At 49.0% G+C, this 19,120-nt stretch overlaps 1 protein-coding gene across 1 annotated transcript in view; it reads left to right on the top strand.

The window, feature by feature from the left end:
- Positions 1-17,123, top strand: part of LOC139048833 (fatty acid synthase-like) — a 57,759-nt gene extending 40,636 nt beyond the window's left edge. The window contains exons 17-22 of the mRNA XM_070523685.1: positions 1,150-1,386; positions 2,219-2,452; positions 4,772-5,016; positions 7,437-7,697; positions 9,085-9,342; positions 16,864-17,123. Of these exons, the coding sequence (XP_070379786.1) occupies positions 1,150-1,386; positions 2,219-2,452; positions 4,772-5,016; positions 7,437-7,697; positions 9,085-9,342; positions 16,864-16,977 (1,349 nt within the window). The 3' untranslated portion in view covers positions 16,978-17,123. The remainder of the gene's footprint in view (positions 1-1,149; positions 1,387-2,218; positions 2,453-4,771; positions 5,017-7,436; positions 7,698-9,084; positions 9,343-16,863) is intronic.
- Positions 17,124-19,120: the final 1,997 nt, after the last annotated feature.

Genomic DNA, 19,120 nt, shown 5'->3' with positions numbered 1-19,120 from the left:
TCCAGTCTCCTGACGTCAAATTTGCGTGACAGCCGACGCAAGCATCGGGCGGTGACCTGAAGGATTGTCTAAACAGACCAATCAAACGCTTTCCTCGTTTATAGGAAGTCACTTTTGCTTGCTTTAAAAACGAATAACATTGCCTACACTGAGCGGCTTGTCTCGACTAATTGAGTGACAAGAAGCGAAGAGCACGCTCAAGTGGTGAGAGATTCAATGGGGCCGGCCAAGTCAGCGACTGCTCCATTTTCCCTTATTTAGCTTGCGGTGGCTGGTCAAAAAACGCAGCGGCATGCAACGGAAGGTTAAGAATGTCACTGAAATGGATACTCAACAAAGAATAGTTGGCAGAGCGAGGTCGTAAACGTGCCAAAAGTGCTCGAAAACGTTACATGGCCACGCAAAAAGCTTTATTGTATGCAAATAAACCCATGTTCTCCGGTCAGTGCCTGAGCGATCCGCGGCGGCCATCTTTTATTCCTTTCGGAACGGGGCAGCCTGCGGCTATTCAGAAAAAAATTCAGTTTTGTTCGGCATACTAATGCATCTTTAAGGCGTGCACGTCACTTTGACGCGGTGAATGTTCGTGGTTTTGTGACGTCGCGGGACGGGCAGCTGAAGTGGGTACAGTCCGAAAACTTTTGACCAATAGCTGAAGGCTAATGACGAAAAGGCGTCGAATCAGAAACAACTATTTTTTTTCTTCGGTCCAATCATGCATAATCAGTGTGTACACGTCATATCAGATGGGGAGCTATTGCTGTTTTTGTGACGTCGCGTGACAGACAGAAGAAGGGGGGGGGGCAAAAAGTTTTCGACCAATCGCCGAGGGCTCATTGCAGAATTGGTATAGAAAAGTTTGGAATTGCTTCAGGTTATAGCGCCTTTGGTATCGTCTACGTTGTTGTAGCGTAAGCTGAATGACAGCGACACAGAAAGGCGCATTTGACAACCACACAGTGCTATAGCTATAGCAGCCCTCACGTATACCTACCCTCATAGACTTAAGATTGGTCATAAACAAGTAGTGACATCAGATAAACTATGTAACTTTATGATATGTCATCTTTGTCTAGACGAGTACCCTACTCCATACCAGAAGCGTAAATGGGGAGGACTTTAGGATACCATGCTGTTATGCCCGTTTAGGCCTTGCCATCCAGTGGGGCGCCATCGGTGATGTCGGCGTCCTCCACGACACCATGGGTGCCGATGTGGTTGTCGGCGGCAGCCTGCCCCAGCGGATCAGCTCCTGCATGGCCGTCATGGACAGGTTCCTCAGCCAAAGACACCCGGTCGTCTCGAGCTTGGTCAAGGCCGACCTTTCCACCAAGTCGGATGGAAAGAACAAGCAGGGCCTTGTCCAGTCCATCACACACATCCTGGGTGAGCAGCGGCGAGCTCTGATGCATTCTATCTGGGGACATCGCAGAGGTAGCAATGTGCGGTCTGAAGCAGGAGAAGAATGGTGACCGATCTCGCGTATCTCCTATAACCAAAAAGTGGCGCTTAAGGACACTATTTATCGATTTCCCGTTAGGTAACTTATCCTAAGCTCACCAGTGGCATGCGTAACTGAATTACCGCAGTAAGCCCGGACGCAAATCTATAACGCTAGCTCTTCAGACGAGGCAGAACCTAGGCGAAGACTACACTTACACGCTATCCCGTGAGTGTCGTTCGTTATCACAGAATATGAGCTTCCGGGTTGGGACTTAGTCTTCGGGTCCTTTCCTTAGAATGAGTATGTAGACAAATCTATAAGTGCTGCAAAAATGACACGGTTCTTGAGACTAAAGCTTGTATTATACTATAGACAAGTTAACTTAGTCGACCACTTCTTGTGCTCGCCATTGACACGCCGAGTGACACACTGCTGTTGACATGTGACTGACGGACGACCGTGTCACCGGCCTTGTGCACAGCACTCCTCTACTCTCAATTCTACACCCTCGCCGTTAACACACCTTCGCTCGTCGCCGCACCCACCTGCCTTACCCTCTCTGTCTTCAGAAGAACCCTACCTGTACATACTGTGCCGAGGAAAGCATAATTCGCCTTGAAAGAGACAGGTCCACTTGTCAAAACGTTGGCTCCCGCTTTCACCTTGCTCTCGTTTTGCTCATCGTCTGGAATTTCCATGTCCCGCCTTCCCCCCTGTTTTCCCTCTTCTTGTAGTGACGCTCTTATATGCTTGACATGCTTGACCCGTGCGCAGGTGTGAAGGACCCGGCCAGTCTGAACCCCAACATGAGCCTCGGAGAGCTGGGCATGGACTCACTCATGGGCGTCGAGGTGAAGCAGACCATCGAGCGCGACTACGACCTCACCCTGTCCATGCAAGAGATCCGGCAGCTCACCATCAACAGGCTGCGCGAGATTGACGGCGGTGCCAGCAGCGAGCGGGTGTCCTCTGCAGCGAATGCCGCTGCCGCGCCGCAGGAAATCGAGGGTCAGTGGTGGCCAAGTGGCCAATAGGCAGCGAGGCGCTGGAAGTCGTAAGGGAATACATCTACTTAGGGCAGGTAGTGACGGCGGATCCGGATCATGAGACGGAAATAATCAGAAGAATAAGAATGGGCTGGGGTGCATTTGGCAGGCATTCTCAGGTAATGAACAGCAGGTTGCCATTATCCCTCAAGAGAAAAGTATATAATAGCTGTGTCTTACCAGTACTCACCTACGGGGCAGAAACCTGGATGCTTACGAAAAGGGTTCTGCTCAAATTGAGGACGACGCAACGAGCTATGGAAAGAAGAATGATAGGTGTAACGTTAAGGGATAATAAAAGAGCAGATTGGGTGAGGGAACAAACGCGAGTTAATGACATCTTCGTTGAAATCAAGAAAAATAAATGGGCATGGGCAGGACATGTAATGAGGAGGGAAGATCACCGATGGTCATTAAGGGTTACGGACTGGATTCCAAGGGAAGGGAAGCGTAGCAGGGGGCGGCAAAAAGTTAGGTGGGCGGATGAGATTAAGAAGTTTGCAGGGACGACATGGCCAGAATTAGTACATGACCGGTGTTGTTGGAGAAGTATGGGAGAGGCCTTTGCCCTGCAGTGGGCGTAACCAGGATGATGATGATGATGATGATGATGATGATGAGTGGCCAAGTGTCCTGTCGTCTCCTCCCCTGAATGCCCACCGCAGAGCATTTGTCAGCGGTGCTTTTGAACGCACTGCGCTCGTCAGTGTATCCAACATTTCGTCGCCGCAACCAATTGATGCTCCCATAGAAATGTCATTGCTCTCAAAACCAGTGCACGAGTGAATAAGAAGGCTTGCCGCCGAGCACGAAGTCGAGGCTTCGACTCCCTGTCATGGCAGGTGCCGTTTCGATAGAAAGGAAATACGAAAAGGCACGTGTATTTAAACTTCAGTGCACATTAAATCCGCCTGTGTGCTACAGCACATGAATGATCTTGTGAAAGTGTACCCAATCAGGTTGGAAATTTTCGAATTAGAAAGCTCGAAAGCCGACAGGCGCATCTTCTCGCCAAAAAAGAAAAAGGAAACGCGACAAATGCATAAAAAAACCTTGCGTAATAGAAAACACACAAAGCCGCAACGCTTGGAAAAAGCAAAAATTACCGTACATTTTTCCTAAATTTGGAAGCTCATATGCCACCTGGCATTTTACGGTGGAGTTCATTGGGGTTCGCGTAAATCGCCACCGCCTCCCTCACTATTGAATGCAAGACTCCGAATGTCGCACCCTTGGTAGCAAAAGTTTCGAGACTATGTCATCAACAAAAATTAAACATTTCGTTTAGCCCAGCAGTCAAATTTGGAATTGTGACAAGTGTATATTGGCATGGATCGAGCATTCGTGCATTGCCTGTACCCCACGGTTCTCTCTGTTTCAGTTTATGCATGCCTAGGCTGCAGGATGGCCTGTTTTGTTAGGGATTTCGTTTTCTAAACGTCGCAGGCCATGATATAGAACGTATGAGGGGACTTTCAATTCGAATGTTATTTTTTATTTATTTTTTCGCATACGTGCACGGTGTTTATTAGTTGCGCATATCTATGTACAAGGCAGTACCCGGCGTCAATTAAACGCGCCAACATTTCCTAAGAATTACACATTTCTTTAAACGCGAGTATTAAGTGCAGATGGTCAGGCTGCGGCTTGTGGAACATTTTTGTTTCATTAAAAAATATTGCGGCACATCCGACGCATCTTGCTAGAATATACACGCCGAAAAGGAGTGTGTGCATAGATTCCGACACAAAACCAGCATTTCTGGGTTATTGCAACGTCAGTGCAAGGTCATACCAAAGGCTCTCGTCGCCCAAGCCGCATCATCCACGGTACAAGCTATTCAAACACTCAGCTCCTTCCCATCTGCTTGGACGCGAGCGCGTGCTTTTTCGAGCCCCGGTCGCTACGCAGTGCGACACACGCGGAGTACGACTCACAGAACAAGTTGGGGTCGGCACCATAGAAGTAAATGCGTCCGAGTGTGGCCTAATGGTTAGAGCATCGTGCTCCAGTGCTGCCCCGCACCGAGGTTCGTTCCCGACCATTTCGAACGCAATTCCAGTTCCTTTAAGTGAGAGGTTATGGATAAGACAGCAGCATCCAGCTGCCACCGTCGGGAAAGTCGTCCCAGAGGGTTCGCCAAAGAGTACTTTGCTTTAAGATGCATCTGACGCCTTGCATTCGCTGGCCGTGCACACGGTTTCGCGTAGATTGCAACCATCTCCCTATCTGATGCGACCAGCACTATACGTCATCAACTCGTACTTCCTTTTGTCTCCAGAACCCGCAGAGGTGTCCGAGGTGCCGCGGCTGACGCTCATCAAGGAGCTGGTTCCCCGCAGCATACTGGTTGAGATGAACGGCCTCGAGGGAACATCGCCCGTGTTCATCGTGCACCCTGTCGAGGGTCACGTGAACGCCCTGTCCGAGCTGGCCAGCCAGCTGCCCGTTCGAGCTGTCGGAGTGCAGAGGACACCCGACGTTTCGGGCTGGTCCATAGAGGAGATGGCCGCCGTGTACCGACAGGTGATTCAAAACGACTCGTTCTGGGGAAAGTTGGCTGGCAGTTCGTGAAGAACTTGTAGCGCAAGTTAACAACAAAGCGGTGGCTATATCGCCGCCAGCTCGTCCCCATTGGCTGCCCGCGACAACGCCACTTGTCTGCTGGCGAAACTTGAGAGTCAACTGTCGGTGTACCCCTGTTCCTATGCTTCACCACCAGGCGACCAGAGAGGCGACCAGAGAGACCAGAGACCGGATAGTTCCTGCCAAGAGGAGTCGGGTCACCCGTCGCGAGGAGAGAAGAGGGCGGTTCGGGAACTGCTTTTAAATAGGGGAAAATCAGACATCCACCCATTCGTAGCAATTTCTACAAATTTTCTTCAACTGCGAGGCTTTTCTCTCGTGGAACCGGTATGGGTTTCCTTTGTAGCAACTGCTACGAATGGGTGGATGTCTGTTTTTCCCTTATTAATTACTTCTCTCCACCTTGCGGGTTTCCTCAGAACTATTACGCGAACTGCTTTTGTTCGCGAACTGCTGGCGCAATACCCGCGCGGAAATGTGCCGGCAGAGAAGTCAGGTGGTTGCGGGCAGCCAATGGGAAAGAACTGTCGGAAACTTTTCGCCCTGGCTACTCTGCCTGCTGCCAGCAATATAGACACTGCCTTAGCACAAAGAACAGTGGACCTGACACCATAGGCGCCCGTGGAGTCTTCTCTTATTTGTGTTTGTTTTTATTGCGCTACAAGGGGTGCGCCAAGTATGTAGCTTGGCGGACGTACTTTGTTAGGTTTCAGCAAGTGACGTGTCTTTAAAACCACATGCAGATTCTGCCTAAAGAAAGTAACTTTTAACTAAAATTGACCAGGGGCACTTTCAGAACTCTCTTTGTGTCTACACAAACGTTACTTATTTCTGAACTCTGCTGTATCCGTATAAATACTAAGCGTAACACTAAGCGCGACGCTAAGCGTGAAGTCATCCTCTTAGTAACTTTCACATCGTTACTATAGTCTGTACCTGTCGTAAAAAAAAAATATGGGTCTTTTGCGCCTAGGCACGCCGTAAAAGGGCACTCCCGATTGACGTTAACCACCTGGAGTTCTTTAGGCCAACTGCAACAACATTTTGAACCAAGTAAAAAACCTAGATTAAGGTAACGTAGATATATAGGAAGTCTCCGTGCAAAATTTGACGTTTCAAATACGAGTGTCGTGTAGCGCCCTATTCCGACAGCTTGAGGAGGCTTGCAGAACGAGGAAGCGTAAGAGGAAGAGAATGGAGATGCGTTGTCCGTGGCTTGTGCAGGACCGCGACACGACTGGTAGTTTGGTTTCGGAGTTGGGCGTCGTGTCCAGGTGTGCCGTTACCGCAGCGATCAGCCGGACACAGACGTGAACTCACCCGACCTTCCACCACCAGCAGGAGGTGTCACGAGAAGCTCGCAAAAATAGCCGTTTTTGCTGCTGAACCTAAAAAAAATAAAGCGACGCCACTCGCAAAAAGTGATGCGTCTATAGGCCCAAAGCACGGCACCTCGGCGTGACCTCTGAGAAAAGCCCAGACCGCGCGTACGCTTGCCATTGATAGCGATTCAAAATGCGCAATCTGCATTTACCCACTATGCGTCGGTCAAGCTGCTGCAGGAAAAATCCGGTATGCGCAACGTATCACAGCCACACTGCCGCGCACGAGCGTCAGAGCGTACTCGGGCAGTTGCGTCTGGATGCGTCTGCAGACTGCATGCATCGTCTGCTGCGCAGCGCATATACTGCAGACGCCGCGAGGTGGCGCGGCGAGCCCGCTAACCGTTAGCTAGCCGCGTCCGCGCCGTTTAGACACTCGGACAACCGCGCGCTCCGATTGGTCACTGTGAGTGACGTGGCTCCAGGGACGTAGCGAGGCAAGCACCTGCGCCTGCAGCTGCCCGCGGCACGCTAAAACATTGCGGAGTCGTCGCGTTTGGATTTACGTCATAGCGCCAAATACCAGGTGCGCGCGTCGTCTGCTTAGGGGGCTGCTTCAAAAGATGTTAACAAGAAAACTATACAGATTATCAGTCCTGCCGATTTGCCAAGACAGGTTCAATGGTGTACACTACTCATTCATAAAAAGAATTTGTCAAAGAGAAATTTTGTTCCAGTTGGACTTTAATGTGCACCCAATGCACGATAACGAGCGTTCTTACATTCCGCCCTCATCTGAATGCTGCTTTTGCGGCCGCGTTTGATGCCGAGACCTCGTGCATTGTACCCACAGTTGCATCTAGAAGAGCACGTCAACAAAGCATTGCTACTGTCCGTGCCGCAAAATCGGGCACAGTTCTAGCTCGACTCGGAGACCTGTGCAGACGTGCAACTTCTCTCCCATTTTCTTCTCCCCCTTGACGTGTGTCAGTTAAAATCCTCCTTGTGCGACTTCCTTTGTTGTTTCCGTCGTTGCAGAAACTCGTCGAGGTCCAGCCCAGGGGTCCCTACCACGTGGTCGGCTACTCGTTCGGCGCCGCAGTGGCCTTCGAGATAGCCGTCCAGCTGCAAGCGTCGGGAGCCTCCGTAGGCAGCCTGACCCTCCTGGACGGCGCCCCACAATACATGTCCGTGCACACCAGTCAACACCTGTCGCGATTCTCTGGTAGCAAGGAAGACGAGGAGTCCTCACTCTTCTGTGCCTTCCTCATGCAGTACATGGACATCGACTTCATAGAGGTGGGCATCGGTTTTCACGTCGTACCCTATAAGTGTGTGTCTGTGCAGGGGGCGGGGGGGGTGTAGGATGGAAGGAAGGAAAACTTTATTTGGTCCTGCAAGTAGTGATAATTAATCACTAAGCGGACCGCTCCCACGTCGGGACCGGAAGGCCAAGCCTCACGGCCACATCGTGAGCCTGCTGGACAACCCAGAATTGTTCATCCAGGTCCGGGCTGCGAAGTGCAGCCTCCCACCTGGATGCATCCTTGATCGCCGAGTCTTCAATTCTTTCGCAAGACCAGAGCATGTGTTCAAGCGTGGCTAAAGCACCACAATCTTGGCTAGAAGGCTCTGTATACGTCTCTGGTGCTTGCGGATTTTATGGTAATTTTTTACATAAAAAATTGCCCCATAAGCAATCGATGATGATCGTCAAACAAGGCAAAGCCTTCCCTCTTTCTTTCTCTCTCTCTCTCCCTTTCTTCTTTCCTTTCTTTTATCATCGTCGTCAGCCTAAGTTCATTTAAATCCACTGTGGGTTGAACTCCTCTTCCAGCGATCTCCAATTATCCCTGTCTTGCACTAACTGATTCAAAGTTATGCCTGCAAATTTCCCATTTCATCGTGCCACCTAATTCTCTGCCTTCCCCGACTGTACTTTCCTTGCCTTCGCACCCATTTTGTAACTCTAGTAGACCGGTTATCCGCCTTACGCGTTACATGAACTGCCCGACGGCTTTGCTTCCTCTTAATGTCAACTAGAATATCGACTACCCCTGTTTGCTCTATAATCCAACCACTGTCTTCCAGTCTCTTAAAGCTCATCTAACATGCCTCATTTCATGGCTCATTGAGTAGTCCTTTTTCGCAAACTTCTTTTTAACCTCCAAGTTGCAGCCCATGTGTTAGTACCGATATCATGCAATGATTGAACACGTTTATTTTCGAGGATAGCGTTAATTAAGCTGTCGGTCCCGATATCGTGATGCCTTCCGTATGCGCTCCAACCCATTTGTATTCTGCAAATTTCCTTGTTATGATCACGGTCTACTGTGAATAATTGACCTAGATGAACGCACTCCTTCGCAAACTCTAGACGCTGAGAGCTAGTCACGAATTCTTGTTCTCTTGCCCGGCTATTGAGGTTTACGTGCCCTTTTGAATGTTAATCTTCAACCATACTCTAACACTTTCTCGGCTACGGTCCTCAATAATTTGTCACCTTTCGTCACCTTTCTTATACCTCAAACGGCCAACGTCGGTGTAGCGCTGTTAGCAACACGGGTACGTGGCGGGTACAATAAATTTGAGCTTCGCAACTTTGTCCAACACGTCTGCTGTTGTCAGCCCATGCAGTGTACGTGAGCTCTATCTCGAAAAGAATTCTCGTCCTCCGTTCACGCAGGTCCGGAACCAGATGAAACAGCACCCGAACTGGGATGCCAAGCAAGAGGCAGCCACAGACATCCTCCTCAAGGCGTACCCCGACGTACGACCGAGCCGCTCGGACGTGGCCGCGGCGACACGCGTCTTCTACGAGTTCCTCCTGTCCGGCACCAACTACAAGCCCCAGGCGAAGTTCCGTGGCGACATCGTGCTCGTCAAGCCGACCAGGCCGCGAAAGATGGCGAGGCAGTTGCCGTTCGACTACGGCCTCTCCGAGGTGAGTGGCGAGGCGAACGCTTCGCTTAACTCTCTCCGCCTGGGTTACCCCGACGTGAAGAGACCATGATGTACCATCTGTGGCCACCCGCCGTGGTTGCTCAGAGGCTATGGTGTTGGGCTGCTGAGCACGAGGTCGCGGGATCGAATCCCGGCCACGGCGGCCGCATTTCGATGGGGGCGAAATGCGAAAACACCCGTGTGCTTATATTTAGGTGCACGTTAAAGAACCCCAGGTGGTCAAAATTTTCGGAGTCCTCCACTGCGGCGTGCCTCATAATCAGAAAGTGGTTTTGGCACGTAAAACCCCAAATATTATTATTACCATCTGTGACTAGGCGTTGCCTTTACGAACTGGTATGCTTTCCTCGTTAGAATGGCCAACAGCCCCACGTGCGACACATGCAACATCGATGAGACGCCCGCGCATACTATCTGTGCCTGCCCGCGATATAGTTCCCAGGGACAAGTGCTGTGCAGAGTACTGGACCAGTTGGACAATAGTCCAACTGGCCCGATGTGCGACTCCTGTGGGTGCGAGGAAACCATCGAGCACCTGTTGTGTACCTGCCCTCGCTACGATGTCCAACCCCTCTCTCTGCGAGCAACTTCACACCGACTAGACTCGAGACCGTTCACCGAGTCAAAGATACTCGGACCGTGGCCACACCCGTCACTGGCTCGAAAAGCGATTCGTGCACTAGTGCAGTACTTGAAGGGCACCGGTTTAAGAGACCGTTTATAGTGTCTTTGTGTATGGTGTCCCTCGTACACGTACTCAATGCCTACTCTCTCCCTTTCTTCCTCTTTCTATTCCCCCTTTCCCCCACCCCCAGTGTAGGGTAGCAAACCGGATGCTGTTCTGGTTGACCTCCCTGCCTTTCCTATCCTTGTTCTCTCTCTCTCTCTCTCTCTCTCTGGACAATAGTCCACTATCAGAACTCAAAGCTTTAGGTCCGTGCTTCGATAGAACATCCGCGTTGAAGGCCTTACTCGCGTTATTAAGGTTCCTGCGGTCTACGGGGCTTCACGGCAGACTTTAAAAATGCCGCCCCCTACCACTCTATAGCGTATGCGCTTTGTTCGTGCTCGTCTCTGTTTTTTTTTCTATCTCCCCCTTCCACTCTCTTTCTCTTTTTATTCCACTTAACCCTTCCCCCCGTGCAGGGTAGCCAACCGGAACTACCTCTGGTTAGCCTCCCTGCCTTTCTCTGTATTCTTTTCTCTCTCTTCTTTTCTTCGTAAATCGCTTGCGCATGAGCAATTCATTTAACCCTTTCCGGTCCAGTGGCTCTTAAGGAAACATATTTTAATTTGCAAGAAATCATTATCATGATAATCAGCAGGTTTTTTTCATGTCCACTGCAGGACGAAGGTCTCTCCCAGTGATCTCCAATTTCACCTGTCTTGCGCTAGCCGATTCTAACCCGCGAATTTCCAAATTTCATGGCCCCCACCCAATTTTCTGCTGTCCTCGACTGCACTTCCCTTTCCTTGGCGCCCGTTCTGTAATTCTAATGGTCTGCCGGTTAACTGTCCTGCGTACAGTGTACTAGCACTGTAGTCCTGCGCGTTACATGACCTGCCCAGCTCCATTGTTTTCTCCGAATGTTAACTAGAATACCAGCGATTCCCGTTTGCATCTGATCCAAACCACTTTTTTCCTGTCTCTTAAACTTAACAACCCCAAGCATTTTTTTCGTTCTAGCTCTCTTTGCGATGTCATTAACATGTTCTCGAGCTTTGTTAACCTCCAAGTTTCTGCCCCATATCGTAAGCTCCCAGTCAGGATTTGGTAATGCCTGCCGTATGCGCTCCAGTCCATTTTTATTCTTCGGCAAGTTTCCTTCTTGTGATCAGGGTTTCCTGTGAGTAATTGACCTAGATCAACGTACTTCTGTACGACTCTAGAGGCTGACTGGCAGTCATGAATTCTTGTTCCCTTGCCAGGTTATTGAACATTAGCTTTGTCTTATCTATGTTAATCTTAAGCCCTACTCTTACACTTTCTCGGTAAAGGTCCTCTATCATTTCTTGCAATTCATCCCCAGGGCTGCCGAACAGGACAATGTCGTCTGCAACAGAAGGTTGCCATGTTCGCCGTTGTTCCTCACTCCTTAACCTTCCTAGTCTAAGAGTTTGAATAATTATTCTAAGCATGCATTGGAGAAATTGTACCTCCTTTCCTGACTCCTTTCTTGTTAGGGAATTTTCTACTTTTCTTGTGGAGAAACAAGGTAGATGTGGAATTTTTGTATAATTTTACCAAGATATTCCCGTATGCCTTCTGTACTCTTTTATTACGCAATGCCTCTATGAATGCTGGTAACTCTATACTGAATCAAATGCCTTTTCATAATATATGCAAGCCGAAGTTTGCACTTCGCAAATTTCTCAATTACCTCAATGACGACGATTGCTAGAAATATCACGCATGAAAAGAAACCAACACTAAGATTAACCTCAGAAAGTGCGCTGTCAGCAACTGTAATTACGAAACAAGTTGTGAACCCTGGGCGAGTTGGTACGAGCGTTACAAACGAGACATCGGCAATGAGGTTTGTTCTATAGACGGAGACATAGGTTCGTCATGCCTGTTACTTTGCCTATGTCCCATACCTAAAGCGTTTACGCAAGATTACTATTTGTTAATGTTGCCAACTTGGTGCCGGTGTTAAACATGGCAGTTCCCAATATTTCTACAAAGCTTATGCGTCACATTGCGCTAATTTTGGACCTCTGTGTCATATTAAACATTAGTCTCCTGTCTGAAAAAAACATGAGAGGATGTGAAAGGACACGGCCTGCCTGGAAGGGCACGAAAAAAAAAGTTGTCTCCAAATTACTTGTGGCCATACTTCACGCCATCACGATTGTGAATTGAGGAGTCTGAAAAAAAAACATGCGCTGCGTTCAAGCCATGATTTGGTGCATGACAAAAGTCTTGAGATGTGTTGCCCAAAACCGCACACGTTGTCAACGAGGGTGGCTATGTGGACTTGTTGGTTGATCATCATGGAATGGCAAGCAGTGTGGCGGAGCGAGATAGAAAAAGAGGACACAAGAAGACAAGGAATAATGAGTGTGTGTGTGTGTGTGTGTCCTGTGTCCTTTTGTGTCCTTGTTTGAGCTGCGTTACGCGACATGCCATCCCACATGCTGCTCCCATCCCCATCGCGTAGGAGGTAGGGTCCCTATGCGGGGGAAAAACGTAGGAGATGGATAACGCGACGTTGCGGTGCTCCATTCCTCCTCTCCCACCTCTTTCTTCTCTAATCCTCAAATCCTCGGGGGCAGACTCTGCGTGGGGTGCACTGATAGAGTGTCAGCACCATAGATAATCAATAAACGACAGGTCACGTAGCAACGAGGGCATTGTACACTAAGCGCAAACGCGAACTCTAACGCCAACAAAAGAAAAATGGCGGCGCATCCATCATTTGAAGATGGTCGACGACGGTAACGCGATTAGCAGTCCAGTACTCTGGTGGCGATATGTTGTATATGCTATGGTCATTTTTATGAAGAGCGGCACATACCCACTTGCACATACCCGGTAGCGCATACCTAGTGACGTAGCTGGCGTGAAAGGAACACGTTTTCATCAGGACACAGATAAACAGCGGGAAGTGCGGTAAATATCCTAACAATGCTAATCGCATTAATATGGGTGGAGTGTATGCCGAGTTCGGAACAGTCATATGCACGCATAGGAGGCGTCGAGCGGAGCGAGGGAAACGTTTTCGATGCGCATCCACAAACGTGACTCAGAGCGCGAGGGCGTGCCGGCTGGTCGACGCGACGTCGAGTCGCGTCGAGTGTCCTCGACGAGCGTCGACGAGCTCCGCGAACGTTGTTTCCCATAAAGAGAGACCTTTAGCTTGTACGCTATTCCGGTGAACGGGAGCGGTTTGGGCGGATTACCAGATGGTCGGGGCGTAAACGTGAGCGGTGAAGCCGCCTGGTGTTGTAGAGCTCAACCAGACAAACGCATAGCTAAAACTGCAGTGACTCACCATATCCTGCCTCGCCACTCGTGCAAATTTTTTGGCAGCGGCGTAATTGTGAACACGATTACGCCACTGTCGAAAATTTACGCCAGCAGCTAAGCAGAATATAGTAATTAGCTCTGTGTTTGTGTGGTTGAGCTTTGCGCCACCAGCTGGCGCCACCAATCTGGCCGCTCACTTTGACGCCCCCGCTAAACCGGAAAACCGCCCGCGCTTGCCCGAATACCGGACACGCTAAAAGTCTCTAATGAGAAGTAGCGTCGACACGCCACAAAGAACGGCTTTGAAACGCGACTGCCCGCCTGATTGCTCCCTAATGCTATGTTCAGACTACGTTCGTAAGGCGCCGATTTTTCGTAACAAACGTAAGCGGAAGCGCAACAAGCGTATGCGTCTAGTTCAGACTGCGAACGTAAAGGTACCAACGTGCACAATTCTCGCAAAAATCGTGGGTGAGAGTGTTAAAGGGTCGGCAACATTTACGACTGTTATGTTACGACCGTTGCGACACAGCCAATGACCGATAAGCTTTCGGCTTTCAACAACCGGTGACGACACTTCCGTCCTCCCGTCTGCAGACAGCTCCGGGCGCGGGAAGTGCCATTCCGCCATTCCGTGCGCAGGATTGGCTGTGTTCGTGAAAATTTTTGCAGTGCGCCTTGCGAGACTGTTTTCAGTTCATCTGGTTTATCCGCCGAGGAAATCGATGGCCGCAGATGCGTGCTCCGAACTTCGATGAGTGGTCTCATTAGGTTTTCAAGGAAGCGGAGCTGCTGGGGCGACATGCGCATGATGTTATGAAACATCGCAGCGTCACCAACTCGGAGCTTGGCGAAAAGGTTGTGAAAATCGCCGTCCGCGGCCCTGTCGAGAAATACTTGCCGTTCCCCAAACTCTTCTGCGTCGCCTTCGTCGTCTTTGGGCGATTGAATACATGACTATAAGTTTGTTTTGAGCGTGAATTTCTTCGATCTCGGCCAGCGTTCGCATGTTAGCAGGAGCCATATTGGACCGGTGGTGACGTCGATTCTGCAGCTCCAAATTTGATTGGCCTGTTGTAAAAGCCGTAATTTAAGCAGCAGTAAATGTGAACAAAGGTGCCGGCTTAACTGCCGTAACGTGTTTTACAGCCGTTACGTTCGATACGCCAAAAGAGCTGTTACGCGCGTTACGACCGTAGTGTGAACATAGCATAACGCGAAGCCGGACGACGTCGACGCGCAGTGGTAAAAGCCGAACCGAACCTTGTCGTTTACAGGGGGGGGGGGGGGGGGGGGCGATCAAGTATACTTTCATGAAACACTTCGACGCGACGTTTCGGTTGGTAGTGTGTGCGACGCACGACTTTACGTCACGCAGACGCGTCTGCGGCTGCGCAGGGCCACACCTTTAGGTCGAGTGAAGTGGTCCCCGATGAAAGCGCGCCTAACCTTATCGTGAGGTAGGTTTATGCGTACGATGTATTGTATGCAGTACGCATGTAGTCGGGAGGCAACGCGAGAGGAAACACCACATTCGTGTTTCAGCAACGGTTACCCGTAAAGCGAGGATTCGAATTGGATGTGTTCATTTCGAACAGATAACTATGCGGTTAGGCACTTAATGCCGTTCAACACTTTTCTGCGTGGCATCTACGTTGAGCCACGGCGGCCTCTTGAAGGCAATTACGCTGTTCCCTTTCATGTTGCTCATGGGGGTATGTATGTGTGCACGAAAAGAAGCCTCACTGAAAAGTAACGGCGTAGAGCACTGCGTGGGCCTTATCTTTCGGCCAGGCCCGTGATACCAAGCCCCGGCCCGGCCCGGGCCCGTGTTACTAAACCCAGGCCAGGCCTGTGTCCGGGCTGTCATTATTAAGCTTAGCCGGGGTCCAGGTGCGCATGACCAGGCCCGGCCAGTAAGTTAAAAAACGAAAAATATCCCATTTTACTTACATGTTTACTATCTATGACACGTACTGTACGCATGTGTGTCAGCCTCACTTTCTCGCGGTCTAATCAGCTGGAGTGTATGAACAGAATACCGAAATCCGTGTTTCTGCCATGGGAACATCAGTGATCTGGCCCACTGCCGGTCCTGTTATTTTTCTGCTGCTGAGCATGCATTTACCTTAATTGTACGATTTGTTACTATGAGGTCATTTATGATATGAAATGAAAGTTTATTTTCCATCTTGTACAGTACAGATCTTGTAAGATACAGATGGAGGGGTGGAGGAAAAAAAGCTGTCCATTGAACAGCTTGACAAGTCCCCCATCCCTCATTTGGGCAGAGGCAGCATCACATTCTTTCATTCAAATATACGCATTTATACCGTACATACATAATTTTGCACATCATATACATTACTCAAGAAGTCACGAAGATTATCAAAGAAAAATATACATATAGTGGTCATAGAAGTATTACAAATCAATCGCGTACATCAGCCGGAGCTCATTGAGAGAGGAAGAGAACAGATTGAAACCAACCGAATTGTAATAGTTTAGGAGTGTGGGTAATGTATACCTCAGACACTGTTTCCCATAGTTTGACCTTGGTGTCGGTACTGCCCAGTCTTCGAAGTGTCTTGTGCTATATAGTGGTGGTCTAGTTTGCAATTGGGCGAGTTTATGTAGAATAAATATATATATATATATATATATATATATATATATATATATATATATATATATATATATATATATATATATATATATATATATAGAGAGAGAGAGAGAGAGAGAGAAACAGTCGAATTCACGAGAATACAGTATAAAATAAACGCACAAGTAGAAAGACACACCCCTTGCGTTAGAGCTAAAATAATATAATAGTATCGAGAGTTGTAATACTGCGATCTAGAAACCGGTAACAAGGAAATGGCTTGAAGAGCTGTTTTTTTTGCATAATTTATTTATCCTTACGCTAGAACTATGTTCGTTTTTGTGGAAAAGAGTAAAATTTTGAACTTCATCTGTTTTTCTATTTCTTTTGCTATAGGGTATACAAGAGCCAGCCCCTTCGACGCCTAACTTCAGCTTGGCACAGAATGCCTTGGGCCATGCAATGCATAATGTTCGCGTGTGCTCGACGACACGCCTTGCGTCCTTTAATGAGAGGGCCCGACTCCGGCAGGGGCCCGTGGCTTCTAGCCCGAGCCCGGCCCGCCCTTACAAAAAATTTTATATAAATTCTATAGACAGTCTATAGACTATCTGTAGACTTTCTATAAAAAAATTGTAAGGGCGGACGTCCATAGATTGTCTATAGACTTTCTATCAAAAATTTGTAAGGGCGGGCCCACGAGTTCAAGCCTGGGTCTGGTCCGGGCCCGCCGACATATGCTTCGGACGGTCCGACAGGGCCCGAGCTTTCGGGTTCGCCCGGGCCCGGGCAGTGCTCTAGAACGGCGTCCCTCTCAAACACCAAAAAAAAACAAAAATCTTGGTTTGTATCGATTTGCACAGCGCGTGGATTACGCATAATTTGTGTTAATCTGTGTTCTTGTTTTTCTTTGCCTTTTCTTCCAGTGCTGTGATGGCAAGGTCGAGATCAAGGTGGTCGACGGCCTCCACGAAAACTTCATCCTCGGCCAAGGTGCCAAACAGTGTGCGGCTATCATCAGTCAACAAGTTAAACATTGAATTTTAAAAAAAATACCGTACATGTTTGAACAAACCCAGGTGACTCTCTCATCTCCCTATGCAGCGCACCCAGCGTCACCAAGACTGGCTGGACCGGGGGTTTTGTGGAGCAAGTGTTTGATTAATTAAACGGCTGAGCCATATCATTTCGCACTGTACAGGAAAGAACTCGTTCGCGTGCAACATTGCAGATGATTTAGGAGCAGGCTTGAGCAAAACGTCATTGCTGTTACGTGCGAATTGGGCAGCGATTGCTTGCGAGCTTGTTTTGAATTTCGTAGTTGGCTGTAACAAATTTCGGTAACCGTAAGGCAGGAACTCTGTATCCACGCTAAGTCATGAGAAAGTACAAGGGTTAGTTCCTGCACGAAATCATGCAAGGTTGGTACTTCCGCCCAAGTATTGCAGTAGCCCAAGAACTAGACCGAATTACCGACTCACCAGAAGGTTCTCAAGCCCTGATGTACGACTGTCGCAGTAAACAGACAAAAATCAAGAGAGACAATGAAATGTGTAAAAGTGTATTCCTCATTCCAAAATGTACACACGTCAGGTGCGAGACTACGAAGTGGCCTTTCTTTCTCTCTCTCTTGAGATGGCGTCCTTGTTTTCTTTTGCTCTCATTCTTTTTTTTCTCTGGTTATCACATGTACAAAGACAGCTGTCTAGCCGAGGCGGCTGTGTATTTATGTATTTGCCGTAAACATATCGAACACCTTGTGTTCCTTATTATCGCATTCTTTATATTTTGACCCTGGAAATAAAGACTTTTGTCGCGTATCAAGTCCTGTCTTTCGAGTGTTTGGTTTAAGGATGAAAGAAAGCCATAATGTATGAAATAGGTAGTTGAAGACATGAGCGCTTTCTTTGAATGAACAAATGATTGCGGAGGGAGAGCAAGAGTCAAGTTGCTCGCAGTAACGCTTCACGAACTCTAATGCGCACAAAGCATCACAACAATAAAATGTCTCATTCTTCAACCCCATATGCTGCTTGTCTGACGTGCTCTGAAAAAAAAAAAACAATCGCAGTTTCTCCAGAAAGGCGAAGCAGTGTATTAGACCGGCCCTATAATGGCGTTTTTCACTGGTCGATTCGGAGCAGGATTTTTTGCTCCGCGGCAACGAATCCGGATTTCACTGGTCGATCTGGAGCGGGTTCGCGCGTTCCACTGGTCGTTTCGGATCAACTCGCTCCGCGCCGGATCGCTCTCACTTGCTCCGCCGCCGAGACTCGGATTCGGGCGGAAATAGAACGCGTCACATGGCGTCACTTCCGTCTTCAAGCGAAATCGGTACCCGGTCGGTACGCACAACATTGTGCTGGGCATAGTTTGCGGAACCGGTTTGTGTCACGTGCACGCAGACTTCCTGTGTGATCTCCCGCGGAGCGTTCGTGCGCTCCACTGGCAGACTCGGATTGGTGAAAGCCGAGCGCTCGCTCGAGGATTCAGGCGGCTGCTCCAGATCGACCAGTGAAAAACGCCATAAGTTACAGTGAACCTTCGCTTACTAATTAAATTGACCAGCGACGTGTCACGCGAGTACTAGCAAACATGAACAGATTTCACTCGATGACCGCGAACTATATATGTCAATTTATTTATTAACATTATTACGGTGTATAACGTTACTTGTCTGCCTACTACATTGTCTGCCTCCGCTAATTGCATGGCTATTATGTGCAATCTTAATATCGCGCTAATTATTATTGTTACGCTGCAAGATAACTATGTATGACCTTCCTGTTATGATCCCTGATGGGATCGACAGTATGAATAAATGAATAAAAATAAAAATAACGTTCGCTTGACGAAGAGAGGCAGCAGCGGCGAGCGAATTCCCCTTCGTGTTTGTTGTAGCTTCGACGCGAACAAGGCGCGCGGGAACACGGCGCCTGCGAAGCCATCAGCCATCCCGCGTCGCCCAGCCTTTGCACCCAGCACACGTTACCTCCAAGGCATGGCGCGTGCGGCGGCGCTCTTGCGCAGCCGCCCCTAGAGCCCCTTAAACTTCGTAAAGTAGCGACACTATCCTCCTCCGCCTTCACTCCTCCTCGTTTCTCCTCTCTTCCACGCTCCCTCCTCAACCGTGGCGCCACCTACACTGCTCGAGCGTACCAACGGCGCCAACATGAGCTCCTC

The sequence above is a fragment of the Dermacentor albipictus genome, chromosome 8 (genome assembly GCF_038994185.2).
Source record: "Dermacentor albipictus isolate Rhodes 1998 colony chromosome 8, USDA_Dalb.pri_finalv2, whole genome shotgun sequence".
Classification (NCBI taxonomy): domain Eukaryota; kingdom Metazoa; phylum Arthropoda; class Arachnida; order Ixodida; family Ixodidae; genus Dermacentor; species Dermacentor albipictus.
The sequence above is the reverse complement of the archived record's forward strand: the minus strand, read 5'-3'. Positions and strand labels throughout refer to the sequence as shown.